The sequence below is a fragment of the Sebastes fasciatus genome, chromosome 4, assembly GCF_043250625.1.
Source record: "Sebastes fasciatus isolate fSebFas1 chromosome 4, fSebFas1.pri, whole genome shotgun sequence".
Lineage (NCBI taxonomy): Eukaryota > Metazoa > Chordata > Actinopteri > Perciformes > Sebastidae > Sebastes > Sebastes fasciatus.
In genome coordinates, this window is record NC_133798.1 from 18,609,074 (window position 1) to 18,626,635 (window position 17,562).

General features: G+C 41.6%; 2 protein-coding genes across 2 annotated transcripts; both read right to left on the bottom strand.

Annotated features, from left to right (window-relative positions):
• Positions 1 to 1,701: 1,701 nt before the first annotated feature.
• parietopsin lies at positions 1,702 to 4,301 on the bottom strand. Its single transcript, XM_074632454.1, has 4 exons — positions 3,735 to 4,301; positions 2,918 to 3,246; positions 2,522 to 2,767; positions 1,702 to 1,980 (listed from the first exon to the last, which is right to left on the bottom strand). Exons 1-4 carry the CDS (start codon positions 4,168 to 4,170, stop codon positions 1,825 to 1,827), a joined length of 1,167 nt encoding a protein of 388 aa, XP_074488555.1. The 5' UTR covers positions 4,171 to 4,301; the 3' UTR covers positions 1,702 to 1,824.
• A 265-nt stretch (positions 4,302 to 4,566) lies between these two features.
• nt5dc3 (5'-nucleotidase domain containing 3) lies at positions 4,567 to 17,235 on the bottom strand. Its single transcript, XM_074632453.1, has 14 exons — positions 16,833 to 17,235; positions 14,550 to 14,734; positions 13,209 to 13,283; positions 13,026 to 13,081; positions 12,404 to 12,494; positions 12,182 to 12,319; positions 11,335 to 11,395; positions 11,032 to 11,134; positions 9,200 to 9,301; positions 8,698 to 8,779; positions 8,512 to 8,598; positions 6,957 to 7,097; positions 6,801 to 6,865; positions 4,567 to 6,701 (listed from the first exon to the last, which is right to left on the bottom strand). Exons 1-14 carry the CDS (start codon positions 17,098 to 17,100, stop codon positions 6,452 to 6,454), a joined length of 1,704 nt encoding a protein of 567 aa, XP_074488554.1. The 5' UTR covers positions 17,101 to 17,235; the 3' UTR covers positions 4,567 to 6,451.
• Positions 17,236 to 17,562: the final 327 nt, after the last annotated feature.

The following is a 17,562-nucleotide window of genomic DNA, read 5'->3' on the forward strand; positions in this document are numbered from 1 at the left end:
CCTTGTACTTCATCTTTATTCAGTGATTCATATCAATCTTCATTTGTGGTGACTCGGTGTTGGCTCAGGCGTGTAAGACACAACGTTAGAATCGGGTTCAGAGACTTTGTCATTATGTCATCCTTTTCTGAACCCTCTGAACTGTCTATAAAAATGTATAAATAAATACAAATAAGAAACTGACAGATCACAGAGTAGGCCAACCAAGAAAAATGAAAGTATTTTACTGCCTGACTGAATTCCCATTGTTAAAGAGGACCCATTATGCTAATTTTCAGGTGCATACTTGTATTTTGGGTTTCTACTAGAACATGTTTTCATGCTTTAATGTTCAAAAAACGCTTTGCTTTTCTCATACCGGCTGTGCTGCAGCACCTCTTTTCAACCTCTGTCTGAAACGCTCTGTTTGAGCTCCTGCCTCCCCTCCCCCTGCTCTGATTGGTCAGCTGGCCCTCTGTTGTGATTGGTCAATCGAACCAAACCTTCGTACTCTGCTCCAGCTTCGCTCTAACTAGCTTTGTTTGAGGACGTGCCAAACTAGCTGCTAGGCAGGTATTATGCAAACGTGTTACTTGGTGACATCACCCGTTACGGAAAAGGTGGGACTTCAAGCGAGGCGTTTCAGGCTGTTCAGGAGCAGTGTTTCTGTGGGGGAGAGTAACTCCCTTTGGTGTGGACTTTGTAACTTTGCAGACCTTTCACATGCACAAAAAACACCCTAAAGGAAAGGGAGAAAGCACAAAAGCCTAATAGGTCCCCTTTAAAACCTACACAAGGTGAAATGCATAGCACGCTCGCTAAACAAGTGCACCCAAATTTCCCATTTGTTTTTTATTTTGTGGGTATTGCAGAACTGATTTATATTCATTGTTATTCTTGTGTATTAGGCCAGCTGAACAATCTGAGAGAGAGCATATTATGTTGCTTTGGCAGCGTCCTTGCAACTGATAAATAGTTGTGTAATAGAGTAAATCCTGTATTCACACAGGTGCTTATAAGTGAATATTATGTCTGTATACACTGCAGCAATCTAATGGTATGTGTTTTGTGCAGCAGGCTTACGGGAAGTGTGTGAGGTGGCAAAAGGCAAGACTTGGCTGGCTATTGTTGACATTGATTTAATTTATTTCCATAACACTATTACATGGGTAGAGGTGCTGTGCAGTATGTGTATAACTCACATAAAATCTGAGTATTTGTTTCCACAAAAGGCAGACAGAATGAATTACCCAACACCCCCAAAAGAGTTGAACATCTAACTGACTTTCAGAAAGGAGGAAGTATCTTTTCACACAACATGAAAACAGATCAAGTGCATTTTAGTTATGAACAAAAATTCAGGCGTCAAAGGTCACTTCCTCACAGGCTCTCTTTCTCTGCAGTCCGGCTGTATTTGACTTCATTATAATACTTATATATCCTTGTTAAAAATGCAGGATCTCCTTTCTTTTTGGCTAGTTCCCCGCATGCATACAGTACACACCTGCAAACATCAGTATGAAATAGGAAACAGTTTATTGATCTAAACAAATCACAGAAATAAAACCAAATACAATAACTACAGGAACACCTTGCAATATAATGCAATTCAATAAAATACCAAAACAACTTTTTTTTCTCGGGTGTATTGGATTGCATTACTGTGTTTCATGAGGTTTTCCTCCTATTTTGTCCGCCTCCTCAAAATCAGCCATCAGTCTCTGATCTGACTGTTCTCACTGAGCTGAAGACCTCTCTGAGAGACATGGGCCTGTACATGTGCAGCTCTGCGTCCTTGATGAGGCACCGATAAACACTGACAACCATGTTTTTTGCTGGAGAAGGTCACAGAGGCAACACCTTGCTGTGTAAGTTGACATTCCTGCTAAAGGAAGTCAGTCGGCTTCTCCGGTTGAAGGAGCGCATGTTGATGCTGACAGCAGTGGGCGCATGGGGGATGTGGAGGCCGCACGTCAGCACCTCCAGAGCGGCGTCACGGAACTGTTGGACATGAAAAAACATTTAGGAGAGCATCAATTTCACGTGCAATTCAAATAGTTTTTTTTTTTCTTGTGCATATATCTCTGTGCACAGACTGCCTGAGGCAGGGCAGGGATGAAAAAAATAAAAAAAGGCACCAGCTACATGCGATGGGGCACCAGCGCGCAGAAAGTTTTCTAACATGTAGGGCAGCCTATATGGCACTGCATCATGTTTTCTCAATTTTAAGGCCACCCTAGAGAGCAACATTATCATGCTTTCTCCACTGGAAGGACATCCTGGAGGGCAATTCATCGTGTTTTCTCTACTGGAAGGACACCATAGAGGGCATTTCATCGTGTTTTCTCTACTGGAAGGACACCATAGAGGGCAAATCATCGTGTTTTCTCTACTGGAAGGGCACCCTAGGGGGCATTTCATTGCGTTTTCTCTACTGGAAGGGCACCCTAGAGGGCACTTCACAACGTTTTCTCTACTGGAAGGACACCCTAGAGGGCACTTCATCGCATTTTCCCAGCAGATATACGCTTTAGCTGCTTACCTGCTTGTTGGAAAGGAAGTAGATGATGGGGTTATAGACAGGGCTGGTCTTGGCAAAGTACATGGGCATGGTAGCGACCAGTGGAGGGATGTAGAGCTCTGGATCCACGACTACCACCACTGACAGCACCGTGTAGGGCAGCCAGCAAACAAAAAAAGCTATCATCATGGCCAGGACCATACTGATGGCGTGATCATTCTCCTTCTGGCTGGAACGCCCACCCTGCAGCTCAACACTCCTGTTCAGCTACGAGTAGAAAGGAAACGTGACACCCATTAATAGCTGCTCGTTTTAGTCTGTAGGTGGTAAATTGCAAACAGATGAGGATGGGGTATGAATTTTAAATCTAGATCTAATGGTAATAGATACAGTATACAGCAGCCATTATGGGCCCACCTTATTCATGGATGTGAGCACTCTGGAGTAGCAGTAGATGATGACTGCAACAGGGAAGATGAAGCAGAGGAGTGTGTAGAGGATGAGGTAGCTATAGTTGCTCCACGATCTCTCCTCCCAGGCCAGAGAGCAGGAGGTCTGGACTCCCTCGGGTCCGTAGGAGCTCCAGCCGAATAGTGGAGCCACCGCCCAGAACAAGCAGAAGATCCAGACAAGTAACAGCCCGACGACGCTTCTCCGCATGCTCAACTTGAGACCATCTCTGGGGTTACACACCACGTTGTAACGCTCGTAGGCAAGCAGGGTCAGAGTGCAGAGAGACACCAGACCTAGGACAGAAAAATAAATACATCTTAGCTCAAGGTCCACTTATGTTTTCTAGAGCTTTTTACAACATCACATGGTTGTTCTCAGAGAATAAAGTTTGCTCAGTTGTCATATAGAGACTATCTTCATAACAAGTGAGCAAACTCCATTCTCTGAGAAGACCATGAAATGTTGTTGAAAGCTAGAAAAAGCTACTAAGTTTATGTTGAATTACAGTTTGTGTCTAAAGTCAAGAATGTACTTCAAGTCAGAAGAACAAATTCAGAAGTAAACATGACATTTGTGAAGATCCGATAACAGTAGAGACATTTTCAAAAAGCATCAAACAGACACCAACAAAATATAAATGTTTGTAAAGCCACAATACATTCTGAGACGAAGTGAAGCGACACAATAGGATCAATATTTTAGCTTTACAATTGTGTGCATTGTGTTTTACAAAAACAAAATTGCTCTTCAAAAGTCTATACAACACAACAACTCCGCTTACCGAAATAATTGACTGCAAATCCTTGAAACACGCAGGCTGAATGGCCGAGGAAGAAAGAGCCGTGGTAGTTGGTGATGGTGACGATCAGGGAGCCGCAGAGGCCTATCATGAGGTCAGACACGGCCAGGCTGAGGATGAAAACGCTCATGGGCTGCAGGAGAGACGGATTCCTCAGCAACACGGTGATGACGAGACCGTTGTTGAAGACTGTTAACACTGTGTTGATGAACATGAGGAAAGAAAGTATACTGTAGCCCACCCGAGGGAAGATGGTGGGCGTGATAGTCACCACCTCGGCGTGGATGGATGGAGGATGGGAGCCGGAGCTGTTGATGTCCATGGTGCCTAAATGAAGTCCAGCTTTGGTGAAACTACTGTGAGGCCACAGACTGAATCTGCTCAGCTCAGGACACGGCAGCGTCACCGATCTTATCATTTCTGATCCCTGTTAAACCACTCGGCTTGGCTTGTTTTCCAAGAACTCAGATTGTGCACCTGCCTGATGGAGAAAGCCCCAGATGCAATATGGGAAATTGGTCCGTAACACGATTTGAATGGATTAATCCAATAAACCCAAAACTATAATGGTAATTGGAAAGTTGAGGGATATTAAGGAGGGATGAATTAGTCCTGAAAATTAATTTTCAAATTATGAATTTCTTCCTTTAGTTGTTTATACAGTTAATAGAAAAAGGAAAAAAAAGAGCATATGGATTACGCATTCAATTGACACATAGCCTACCTGCTGATTAAATCTAATTACATAACAATTATCCAACCATATCAATTTGCTTTAAATTCATGATATATATATACGCACTTGGCACGGATAATTATGGCATTTCCATTTTAATTAAACAGCGAAATAAAAACACATATTTTACACTACAGAAACACTTAAAAACCACAAGATCCTGATTGTGGCATCTGTTTTTTTACAATTCCCTTTTTTTTCCAGATGAAATATCAAATATATTCTTCTCATTCCAGCACGTGTGAAAACATTTCACGCATTTTCTGCAGAAGTGTAAAAACCTGTGAAACTCAATGCTGCCTTAAGCAGATCAAATAGCAACACTCGTGCTAAATATAGCAACAACGCTCTATTTTTTTTCTGACAAATATGAACATTTCTCACGTGCTATAATGAGACATACAGGCTGTGTTGTGTGGAACAGGTTCACACAATTAAATACAAAGAGCTCAGAGCATAAATGTGCAGCGTGTATCACAATGTGCAGCTCAACATGAAATGATGCAAAATTGGAATAGCTTGAATACCATAGAATATATTAGGCTATTACAAAAATATACCCATTGCAGTAATGTGGAAAAGAGCTTAAGGCAACAGAGTTTGTAATGTAAATGTGTGTAACGTGAGTATTCCCAGTTTACTGACAGTCTCTTTTAGTTTTACAGCTGCAAAGGACAGAAAAAAACAACGGTAATCTTTAGACAGAGTGTACAATTCATACTATAGAGATCCATGATAGGCATGATGTGTGACTGCCCCCTATTGTCCAGACTGTGGAAATACAGCATCTTTGCATAGTTTCTCACTACCCCGCTCTCTCATACACACACAAACAGTCATGTTTCCGTCACTTTAGAGGACATTACATTGACTTACATTCATTTTCTGGAGACTTACCCTAACCCTAACCTTAACCCAAACCCAACATTAAACTTCTTCACCCTAAAATATAATGATTTACATGATTTGGGACGTGCATTTTGTTCCCAAAAGGAAGGCGAGTCCCCACAATGTGACTGTGTAAACAAATTTATGTCCGCAAAACATGATTTATACACACCCGCCCACACACACGCACACACACACACAGACACACACACACAAACCTAAAACAATCAGTGCATTCAATGTTTAAAATTCTGTGTGATAAAAATGTAAAATACAAGGTATCTGTGTTTTAAACAAAAACATCAAAATGCTTATCCGGTCATGTATCATTTTGCTTAAAAACCACTAAATCCGCTGGTCCTCTTTAGACTGAATTCTTTGACAGGAAGTACGTAACTAAGTACTTTAAAGCTTAAGATACATAAAAACTTTACGTGATTGTTACCAGGCATACATATCTTAAAGGTACAGTTTGTAGGATTTGGCGGCATCTAGTGGTGTGGTTGCAAATTGCAACTGAGTAGCCCCTTCCCAAGACTGCGGTAAAGTTAGCCGGCGAGTGCAAAACCGTGGTAACGCCGTTCACCTCGCTCAGAGGCCAACCTCACCATAATAACACTACTTTAGGAGCAACGGATGTCCGACGGAGGAACCACGGTTTTGCACTCTGCGGCTCACGTTGTCACAGTTTCACAAGCGTGTCGGAGAACTACGGTGGCCTTCAGGTAACGAAAAAAAGAAAAGGCTCTCCAGAGCCAGGGTTTGGTTTGTCCGTTCTGGGCTACTCTAGAACCATGGTGGAGCAACATGATGGACTCCGTGAAAAGGACCCGCTCCCTATGTAGATATGAAGGGCTCATTCTAAGCTAGTGAAAACACAATTCTTAGTTTCAGGTGATTATACACTTATGACAACATAGTTATGAATATTATATTCCATTTCTGCTAATAGATCCCCCGAAATGTTACACACTGTTCCTTTAAAATGTGGCATGCATCTTCTAAAATGCCATATCTAAAAACAAATAATTAGGTCAGCAATGGAGATCATCCAGTCCCAGTCATTATTCTCTTTCTAATCGGAGTCTGCTTCTGGCCTACTGAGTTGTGAGGAGTCTCTGTATTCGGGGCAGAAGGGGGACTCGTGCTGCAGGGGAGTACGGCGAGGGAAAAAGGTGTGCTGGAAGTCGTAGTTGAGCAGGCAGCTGATGGAGGCCATGTAGATGTCAGCAAAACGTGAGAGTCGGCGTGAGAAGTAGGTGGGGTTGTGGTACGTCCGGAAGAGACTCCCAAATTGAGCGTTGAAGATGTCCTTCGTCTGGGACCTGCCATGAAAACCAATTCACGCCATCAAGATGAGGTTGGATCAGTTCTAGTAAATGATCAAAACTGTGCTTTGTTGCCAAAGTAATTATCTCTATTACCTCATGCCTTCTCTCTCTCTGATCCACTCGTCGACGACCACTTGAGAGGCTGGATCCCTGTGTACCTTTTTGGGAGCAGTGCGAAGATGTCAAACACACACATTTCAAGATGGAGGCAAAAAGAGAAAGACACATGTTTTCATAAAGTCTCCTGACCTGCATCTGTTCGATGAGTCCAGTCAGTGCCTGTAACCAGGCCATCAAATGCATGTACTGCTCCGTGTTCATGATCTTGATCTCCTTCCTGAGCTCAGGGATGATGGCGCCGGTCCTCCAGCCATGTTTCAGCGTCAGATCCTGCAAAACAAAGGACCCGTTGGTGTTAGTGTCTTGAGTCATGTTTTTACATGCAGGAATTAAAGGTGCAGTGTGTAGGATCTGGCGGCGTCTAGCGGTAACTTCTCCGGTGTTTCAAGTGTGTTGGAGAGCTACGGTAGCTGATGCAAAAACGTGAATGGCCCCATCTTGAGCCAGTTTTTGTAAGAGTAGTGTAGGTCATTTGGAGAATGGCAGAGGTAGTGTGTGTGTGTGTACGTGGGAAGTGAGTGGTGAAGCAAGAGAGAGCGCGGCGACGAATGTGTGTGAGCGAACAAGTGAGCTAGTGGAGCAGAAGACGAAGTGAACGTAGAGTGGAAGTTGCAATTTGTGCAGAAATAAATGCTGCAGCTCCTCAAGACCAACAGAGCTTTCCCGTGTCTTGAGGAGCTTTGTTTGAGGGTGTGCCAAACTAGCCGCTAGGCAGGTTCTATGCAAATATGTTACTTGGTGACATCACCACGTTACGGAGGAAAAGGCGGGACTTCAAGCAAGGCGTTTCAGGCAGTTTGGGAGCAGTGTTACTGTGGGAGAGAGCAACTCCCTTTGGCATGGACGTTGTAACTTTGCAGACCTTTTACATGCACAAAAAACTATATAACACACTAAAGGAAAGGGAGAAAGCACAATAGGTCCTCTTTAATAAAACTGCAGAAATAACATATTGCTCCATCCCTCCCTCCCCTGTAACTCCTTAGTAACTCAGAGATGCTTATTATGCTCTGTGTCTACCTGCAGTAACGATCTCATCCTATACAGCCAGAGAGGCAGACTGTAACTCCATGTTTCTAAATAAGCAGATGTTTGACAGCTGGCTCCCTGTCACCAGAGAGGCATTATGCCAAAGATGTAAACTCTGTATCTCATTATCATCATTTACAGCTGATCAGACACTCATATATCCAAGGCATTATAACTCATTGTGACGCAGTAAAAAAAATGATGCTAGTTTGTTTGTTTGGCGCAGATGAGGTGCAGGTTGCTAGGTTACAGGTATAAAAAAGTAAATAAAGTGCAGTGATACTCACTACAGTAGAGTTGGTAGGTGTGATATATCAGGAGACACTCATTAAAATGCCTGTCAACCAAACCCAATGCAGAGCTGCAGTAACTGTGAAGAATTACATTCTCAGCTCAGTTATTTTAGTATCTTTGTTCTGTTTCAAGTGTTAGCTCAGTATCTCATTATGTGCTTCTTCAAACAGACCGTTCAGATTCAGACTGTTGCATATAAAGATTAACTCAGTCAGCCCTTTAAATTCAGGAGAAACACAATTATTTTAAATGGAGCGTGGTCAAAGCAGGGTTCCACTCTTTGTTCATAATATCTCATAATACAGTATTTTGTGTGGCTATAATGAGCCATTTGTTGTAAATATGGCTGGATGCTGCTTACTGCCAAGTCACTGTAGATGTGATCCCCGAAGTAGAGCACTTTGGATCCTCTCCAGCCGGTGAGTCTCAGGAACTCATAAAGGTTTCCCTACAGTGATCAAACACACACGTTAAATAAAATCGACGGTGTATTTTATGAAGTGTATCCAGGAGATGTTTTTCAGGAATATTAAACTGGCATGAATACCTGTTTGTAGATCTTTCCTTTTTCCAACTTGTGAATCCTGTCCCACAGCAATGCACCTTTGTCTGTGACTCGCCTGAAAGGTCTAAGGGAAAAATACACAAAGACAAATTTTACCCCATATTGGCAGCTCCCAAACAAACATGCACCTACGCACATACAAGTAGTGAACGAGTTCTACTGGGGCCTTTCTCATTTCTCGATTTTGTGCCTCCTCGTCTCGTCGCTCCTCTGGCTTGCGACCCGGAAATCGATCTCCGTGGCAAGGAAGTCTCATTTGTTAAATGCCTATTGCCTCGACTCCTCTGTCCTTGCGTCTCTTCCTCGCATCTCCCGTGGGCGGGACTAAGACACGAGGAGAGGCGGTGAGGAAAGGAATCGAGGATGTACAAAACTGGGAAATGAGAAAGATCTACTGGTGGCAGGGTGGCCCAGTGAGGCCCCTAGTGGGATAAGAGAGGCATCGCATGGACGTAATATGAGCTGCAGACACAAACACACTTACTTTCTCCTGTCGTTGAAGAAACCAGGTTTGTCAGCCTGAACGATCACAATATCAAACAGGTCCTGCCAGTCCTTCCCTACGATGTAGTTCATTCCTCGGTCCCTAAGAAAGATAAAGATTCACCTTGTCAGCAACATCTTAAATTTCATCATGAGGGTTAGTGTAACTAACACTTGAGCTGAGTGCTCAGCGATACACCAGCGATACAACATACATCTCGTACTACTGTGTGTTAGTGTGACTTTAAATAAAACTCATTGAAACTTCCATTTTACAATCAACCTGGCTGTTCCATGTCTGCTGCAAAAAAAAGCGAGTAGAGCGATTCCAACCCTAGCTGGGTACAGGTGCAGGACAAACTACAATTACCGCCAACCCGTCAAGTTGCAGTTTACATCCATGTCTGTCCAAAATGCATCACTTCATCCTGTGATCCTATTAGACATTTGTCATAATGTGAAATTGCTATAATTAGCACATGAATTCTCGTGTTACAGCGGGTTCACATAGGGAACAGAAGTGCAAGTCTCTGCGCTGCTCCTCTTCTGTTTACTATAGAGCTCTCTCTCTCTCTGTGTCTGTCTGCTTGTGTGTAGTGTGTCTGCTCCTCTCTCTTGCTCTCTGTTTATACACAACTGACAAATGTGCGGAATAAGTACATAATTTAAAACCCACAATCACAAACAGCAGTGACACTCGGTTATTTCTAATAAATATAGTGGATGGATTTTGAAATGTGATTCGGGGGGGAGAGACTGGGAGGGAATCAAAACCCCGAGAGAACAGCAGAGAGAGAGGGGAGGGAATTAGGTTAGTGGGATTAATGTTTTATCATCTCATCAGAATCAGATCATTTATACCACATAAAATATATCATTTATATCGTTTATAGTAGATTATCAGTGTGTTTTCTTGCCAGATTTGCTCGCGGTACGAGGAGAAAATAGACCAGATGCCGAAAATATCGCTGACAGTAGCAACCCGGCTGCGGAGCTCAATGGTGCGGCGCGTCCTATGTGAACAGCCCAACTGATTAACATGGGCATTGAAAGGACGTGGGCAGCGCTTCGCGGCTTATGTGAACCCACCGTTATGGCAAAAAAATATTTTTGCGAGGTCACAGTGACCTTTGACCACCAAAATCTAATCAGTTCATCCTCGAGTCAAAGAGGAATTTGTTCTCGTGATATCACGAGTGTAGGACAGACGTGAGGTCACAGTGACCTTTGACCATCAAAATGACGTTTGTGCCATATTTGAAGAAATCCCCTCTAGGCGTTCCTGAGATATCGCGTTCACTAGAATGGTGTGTACGGACGGACAACCCAAAAACATAATGTCTCTGGCCCCGGCTGTTGCTGTGGGAGGCATAAAACCAACAGGAGAGGCTGGGGATCATAGATAGATATTAAACATGTATGAATAATATGGATCCAGGAGGACGTCAAGGTCGAAACATTGGTAAAAACTTGGGAACTTCTGTGTGCGGACAGCCTCTCCTTTTCCTTTGATCCATGTTCAGTGCTGTGATGACTGAATGTAATAAACTATTAAATCAAGGACACAGATTTAATGTTTTTGGGCTGTGGAAGCCTTTTGAGGTTGGATATGCAGAGCTAGTCATTTTGTGCAATCAAGCCTGACTTCAAAAGAGCCTCAATGACTTACAGTGAATTACTGGCGGACGGATGGAGAACCCTTTGATGTGCGGTTGCCTATCTACAAAAGTTAAGGTATTACACAGTGGCATCATTAAACATTAGCACACCGATACAAGGCCGTTTTAATTAATCACTGCAACAACCACTTGCGCTCTGTTTGCTCACACTTACACAAAGTCAAATGGGCTGTTGGTAATGAGGAACATCTTTTTTCCGTGCTCTGACAGCTTCTTGAGCACAGCGTGGCTTTGCTCGCCGTAGCAAATGTATTTCCCTGGAAAATGAGAAAACAAGAGAGAGGGGGGGGGGGTTGGGTGGTGTTGATATAATTTACACAGACAAAACTCTGCTTCTTATTTATATATCACAGCTTCATTATTTCTGAATTAATTGTTTATGTCTTGGCACTCAGATGTGGCTGTATATTTCTTTTACATTAGCTCAAACAAAGAAATATAAATCGAAGGGCATTACCAATATCTGCCTCCACGGCTCGGTACATAATGCCCTTGACGTGGACGTCTCTAATGGCTTCCTGTGAAGAGGCAAAAGCAAAGCCAGGAAGTCACAATGTTAGCATTCAGCTCCAGTAGCAACACTTTGCTCTGTATATAAATGGTCGACTTGGAAGCACAAAGAAAGTGCATCTCTGAATACAAATTAAATATGAAGAAAGCAGAGTTTAGTTGCTTTGGTGACAAAGTGAGAAAGTTTCCACCACACTTTTAAAAGTGTCACCTGTGCTTTTGAATCAGCGATTTAGTAAATAGTGTGTGAAGCTGCACATTTAAGGGCAAATTTAAAGGAAGTTTATCATATACAAAGATTATTTGATGAAGTCAAAAGGAAAAGCAAGCAAAAAAAACAGAGTTAATGCTGAATAATAAATCAGGCTTGGCAGGAAAAAAAAAAAAGATTAAGCAGGGTGTCCTTGAAAAGATATGAGAGGCACTCGTGGAACTGAGAGTGTGAGGGCTTTTAATGACAGCGATCTGTCAAAAACGCTGCAGTGTCACACAGAATAGACAGGACCAACATGACAGCTGCCCTCAGAGGGAGAACGCAGCGCTGGTTTCTGTCGCTGCTCTCCCTCTGAAGCAGCAGAGCCACCAGAGAACAGACGCAGATGGCTGGAGGCGGGCCCGCTCCACTAAAATTAGACGCTGGTTTTCAGAGCTAAAATTAAGATGGGACTGTATGGCTGGAGTATCACAGCATGTACAAACACGTAAATACATTAACACTTATGTACATGTGGTTGGATTTAATGTCTTTACACACACTCTATCAAAGATGGTGGAATAATAACAAGATAGTTCACCTTTACGTCTTTGTAAAGATGCACTGGCTCGTAGTCGATGTTGTGCCTCATGAAGAAGTCGCTGACGCAGGACAGGAGGGTCATCTCAGGCAGGGAGAATATGTCCATGAACTGTTTCATGGTGTGGCCATGGGAACTCTGCAGGACAGTGATTAACGTAATTATATTCTCTTGTTTTTATTACTGTCTTGTCACAGATGAGAGAGAGGAAATGATCCTCACCTTGCCATAGAAGTCGCTCATGTTCTCTAGAGGTACGTGACAACCATCATACATGGCAATTACTTCCTCATCGGGGACTGGATGAAGACCCCTGTAGAAGAAACACAAAATATTAAAACCTAAGACAATAATATATTCATACTGTGACATTTGTAGCATGTGCAATCACCTAAAAGTGAAGATAAAGTACAGAAAGTCTGAAATGTTGAATGACTGCCTTTAACTGTCTAAATCTGTAGCCTGATGAGAAAAGCACGTTATACTCACAGAGTTGTGTGAATTTCACATTTTTCAGTGTATTTTTTTTATTCCCTAATGCTAGGGCTATCACGATATCAGATAAAAATAATAATAATAATAATAACGCTATCAGTCAAATTCATCTTTAACTTTGTTTACTGTGCGTTTTGTCTCTTTTTTGGAAAATAAATTACACAATATATACGAGTGTAGGGAGATGGAGAGAGAGTCTGCAACCATAACTGTATTTACAAAATGATTTAAGAGGCACTGGATTGTTTACCCAATATTATCATATGTGTATTATTAACATTATATCAATGTTTCATTTTTAAATCCTACCCACTACCCTGATGTTAGATGTAACACAGTGCACATGTACCTGTATACAGTTCCCAACTGGATGTAGTGAAAAGCATCTATCTTCATCAGCAGCGCCTGTTTCAAATCAGTAAATATTTCCACAAAAAAATTATCATGAATAATCACTGAGCTTATGGTATAATCGATGCAAAACATAAAACAATTGTCAGTTTTTGAGTTAGATAAGCAAAGAGCGTCTCACCTTCTGAACATCATAGTGAAGTCCTCTGACAGCAAAATTAGGAATATACTCATAATTTCGCAGACCCTCTGGATACTAATAGAAAAGAAAAGAAAACAGGGCATTAGATCTACTGAATCTTAAATCAATTGAGCAATGGAGTATATCACAAGGCTGATCCATAATCTACCTATGTAGGTATAAGCGGTGTTTGAAGGTGCAACACAGTTGTAGCCCAGGTGATTATTCTGTGTATTACGGCTGCAACTAATGATTATTTTCATTGTTGATTAATCTGTCAAATATTTTTGGGATTAATCGATTAGTTGTTTGGTCTATAAAATGTCAGAAAATGGTGAAGAATTTCGATCAGTGTTTCCCAAAGCCCAAGATGACGTCCTCAAATGTCTTGTTTTGTCCACAACTCAAAGATATGCAGTTTACTGTCATGGAGGAGTAAAGAAACCAAAAAATATTCACATTTAAGAAGATGGAATCAGAGAACTTTTGCTTTTTTTTTCTTAAAAAAGCTCAAACGGATTAATCGATTATCAAAATAGTTGGCAATTAATTTAATAGTTAACTAATCGATTAATCGTTGCAGCTCTACTGTGTATCATCACTAAAGCTCTCCAACTTGTGGCGGCAGTAGCTCAGCAGAGGGTCCTTGATTCAAGTCTCGCTTGGACCAAGTACAGAGTGTGGACTGGTAACTGGAGAGGTGCCAGTTCGCTTCCTGGGCACTACCGAGATTGAGCAAGACACCAGACACATTATGTAAAGGTCCTGTTTGTGCATATGTCTGTGAAAAAATAGAATTTGCCCTCGAGGGATCGATAAAGTATACCTTCCTTCCTGATCTTATTTGCATATGACATATTCTTAAAGGTACAGTGTGTAGGATTTAGTGGCATCGAGTGGTGAGGAACTGAATACCCCACCGCTCACTCCTCCCCTTTCCAAGCATGTCAGAGCACTACGGTGGCCTTCAGTTAACATAAAAACACGAAAGTCTCTCTCTAGAGCCAGTGCTTGCGTTTGTCCGTTCTGTGCTACTGTAGAAACATGGCGGACTCTGTGAAGAGGACCCGCTCCCTAGGTAGATATGAAGGGCTCATTCTAAGCTAACGAAAACACAACGATTCTTCAGGTGATTATACACTAATGAAAACATAGTTATGAATATTATATTCCATTTCTGCTAATAGATCCCCCCTAATGTCACACACTGTTTCTTTAAAGACAAACAGGAAAACATGTGATTCTTTATGGGCCTGTTCTGTGTTTTGTTCAATTAGTTCACGAACAAGTCTGTATCTGGCAAAATAAATATGTTTGAAGTGCCAAGTTAATCAAACACACCCTGTGGTTAGTGATGAGAATGTCCCGGGCTATGTTGAAGATGAGGGTGTGGAGGTTCCTGGAGTAGAACGCCAGGGTGTAGTCATAGTCAAAGCCGTAGACCTCCGTGTCTCGTAGGCTCATCTCGTTGTTGGCAAAGATGGTGTCAGGGTTGACTGAGCTGGTGGAAATGGTTGAGATCAAGTCTGAGAGGAGAGAAACACGCATGAGGTTATTCTGCAGTTCCCTTCCCTTGACCTCTGACCTCAAGATATGTGGATGAAAATGGGTTCTTTGGGTACCCACAAGTCTCTCCTTTACAGACATGCCCACTTTATGATAATCACATGCAGTTTAGGGGCAAGTCATAGTAAAGTCAGCACACTGACACACTGACAGCTGTTGTTGCCTGTTGGCCTTGAGTTTACCATGTTATGATTTGAGCATATTGTTTATGCTAAATGCAGTACCTATGAGGGTTTCTGGACAATATTTGTCATTGTTTTGTGTTGTTAATTGATTTCCAATAATAAATATATACATACATTTGCATAAATCAAGCATATTTGCTCACTCTCATGTTGATTAGAGTATTAAATACTTGACAAATCTCCCTTTAAGGTACATTTTGAACACATAAAAAACGTGCGGATATGGACAATCCGGCGATTATTCACGATTAAATATTTAAAATTACTAAATAACTTTCTAATGAATGTAAGTATTCATGGTGTATAAGTATGATGTGTCTGGAGTCCCGTCAATTCCTGGTCCACTTACCAGATACATGTATTAAATATGTATAATCCCAGAAAGGACACATTATATAGCGCTACTGTAAAATACAAGTTTTCTCTTTCTCTAGCATTAAAAGACGGAAAGATTCTCTAAGACATGTTGTCACTTATGGAAGCCAAAAATAGATTAAATCTTTTTGGTTTTTTTAAAAAGAAGATTAAAAATAATAAAAAAATAATCGAAAGTTTTAACTATTTAGGACACTTGTGAGATTACTTGTTTTAATTGACCTAATATCTCGTAATTTTTTGCCTTAAAAAGTCCAAAGTTTGACTGTAGTATCTCATTCTGAGTACTGGCATGTTAGATTTCTGCCCAACTACTGTTATTTATGTCTCAGTAACACCAATCCTTTAGTGAACAGGCTATATTTATCTATAATGTAGTTGTAAATATTGCAAAAAAAGGACTGTTTCCTGCTCAAACAAGCCTGAGGAGGCAAATATGTGGAGCTGTGTGAGGTAAATTTGCTTCACTTTTTGCTACCACCTCCATAATCCTCTGTCCATAAATAAAACTATGCAGAGCCAAGTAGATTTGTAGGTAAATCTTGAATTGTATTATATTTGAAAGGTGTTGTTTTGTCCACCCCCCTGTCTGTCTGTGTTAAACAACTATCATAGCCCATAGCAGGGGTCTGCAACCTGCGGCTCCGGAGCCACATGCGGCTCTTTAGTTTCTGTCCAGTAAAATGGAAATGAATAGCTGTTTTTTTGTTTGCATTTTAATTTTTATTTATCATAGTTGTAAGTCTATGGTATGACGGAGTATTAGGGCCACATTGAGGGAAAAATAAATAAATCTGAGCTTTCAAGAATAAAGCCATAATATTACGAGAATAAAGTCATAATATTACGAGAATAAAGTCATAATATTACGAGAATAAAGTCAATGGTTTACAAGAAAAAAATTGTAATATTATGAGAATAAAGTCATAATATTATAAAGTAGTAATTTTACGTGTTATTTTCTTTTTTTTCTCGTTAAGTTATGACTTTATTCTCGTAATATTTCAACTTTCTTTCTCGTAAAGTTATGACTTTATTCTCGTAATATTATGACTTTATTCTGGAAATCTCAGATGTTTTTCCCTCAATGTGGCCCTAATTCTCCGTAATACATTTGCACTTTGGCCCTCACTGCATTAGACTTATATACCATATACTTAGACTATAAACTGTGTTACCTTCATCCCAATGCTCAAATGTTTTGCGGCTCAAGACAGATTTGTTTTGTTTGTTTTTTTGCCTAAAATGGCTCTTTTGATAGTAAAGCTTTCTGACCCCTGACCTATAGCTACAATGTATCATCCCCACCATAACATGTGCAGGTCTGGACGTGTTTTGTTGCTTGTAATGTTGCTAATGTGAGGCTGCAGGGCTGGTTAGTTGCTGTAAACATTAGTCATAACAGGGTCATTATAAGACAACAACAGCTCTGCAGCAGTGCTGTGTGTGATTGAATGGATGCTGCTGCTGTGTGTTATTATTATAACAGAGTCCATACCTTCAGTCTGCCTCTTGGTCTCATTGTAGACAGACCACAGCCTCTCTGTGATCTCCTGACCGCCTGACGAGCAGCTGCGACGCGCAGATGCTGCGTAGTTTGGAGCTCCTGGTTGGTGTGACAACAGCAGTTGACCGACTCCCGGGGCAACCGCACCGACATTCTGTTTCCATGAGAACGTCCGGTGCTGTAAACTCCGTAGCAACACGTTACTCAACATCTTGTCCGTGTGCTTCAGAAGAGACAGAGGCAAAGACAAGTGCGCCATGACTGTGCTGTCTGGGTGGCAGCAGCCCGTGTGTAGGTCGAGGTGGTGGACTCTCCCTCATGCAGTTCAGATCTCGGGCTCTTCTTCTGTCAAACCGTCCCAGCCCTGCCTGCTGGATGGGTGCTGTTCACGTCACTTCCCTGTTTGGCAACGACAACAGACAAGCAGCCAATCAGAGGCTGGTGCGTCTGGCGTTCAGTCACTTCCTGCTGTGCACTGAACAGCTGCGATATGTTACCAGATATACATGCATTACATATTCATAACCACATTATTACATAGAGCTGCTATAATGTAAAGTAGACTACAGGCAACTTTCAGACTTAGTGGCACTTATGGAAGCCACAAATAGATCAAATAAAAATAATCATGGTACTGTACTGTAAGTTGAACATTTTAATTTTTTAGGACATTTGAAAGATTGCTAAATGCAGTACCTGTGAGGGTTTCTGGACAATATTG

Bases quoted from the DNA above. Each gene is read 5' to 3' on its own strand.
- parietopsin (XM_074632454.1), bottom strand. From the start codon at position 4,170: ATGATAAGATCGGTGACGCTGCCGTGTCCTGAGCTGAGCAGATTCAGT. The intron at 3,247-3,734 runs GTAAGCGGAGTT...TTTCTGTCCTAG, and splicing joins ATTTGCAGTCAATTATTTCG to GTCTGGTGTCTCTCTGCACT. The intron at 2,768-2,917 runs GTGGGCCCATAA...TTCTACTCGTAG, and splicing joins TGCTCACATCCATGAATAAG to CTGAACAGGAGTGTTGAGCT.
- nt5dc3 (XM_074632453.1), bottom strand. From the start codon at position 17,100: ATGGCGCACTTGTCTTTGCCTCTGTCTCTTCTGAAGCACACGGACAAG. The intron at 12,320-12,403 runs GTGAGGATCATT...ACTGTCCTGCAG, and splicing joins TGAGCGACTTCTATGGCAAG to AGTTCCCATGGCCACACCAT. The intron at 6,866-6,956 runs GTCAGGAGACTT...GCTCCCAAAAAG, and splicing joins GACTCATCGAACAGATGCAG to GTACACAGGGATCCAGCCTC.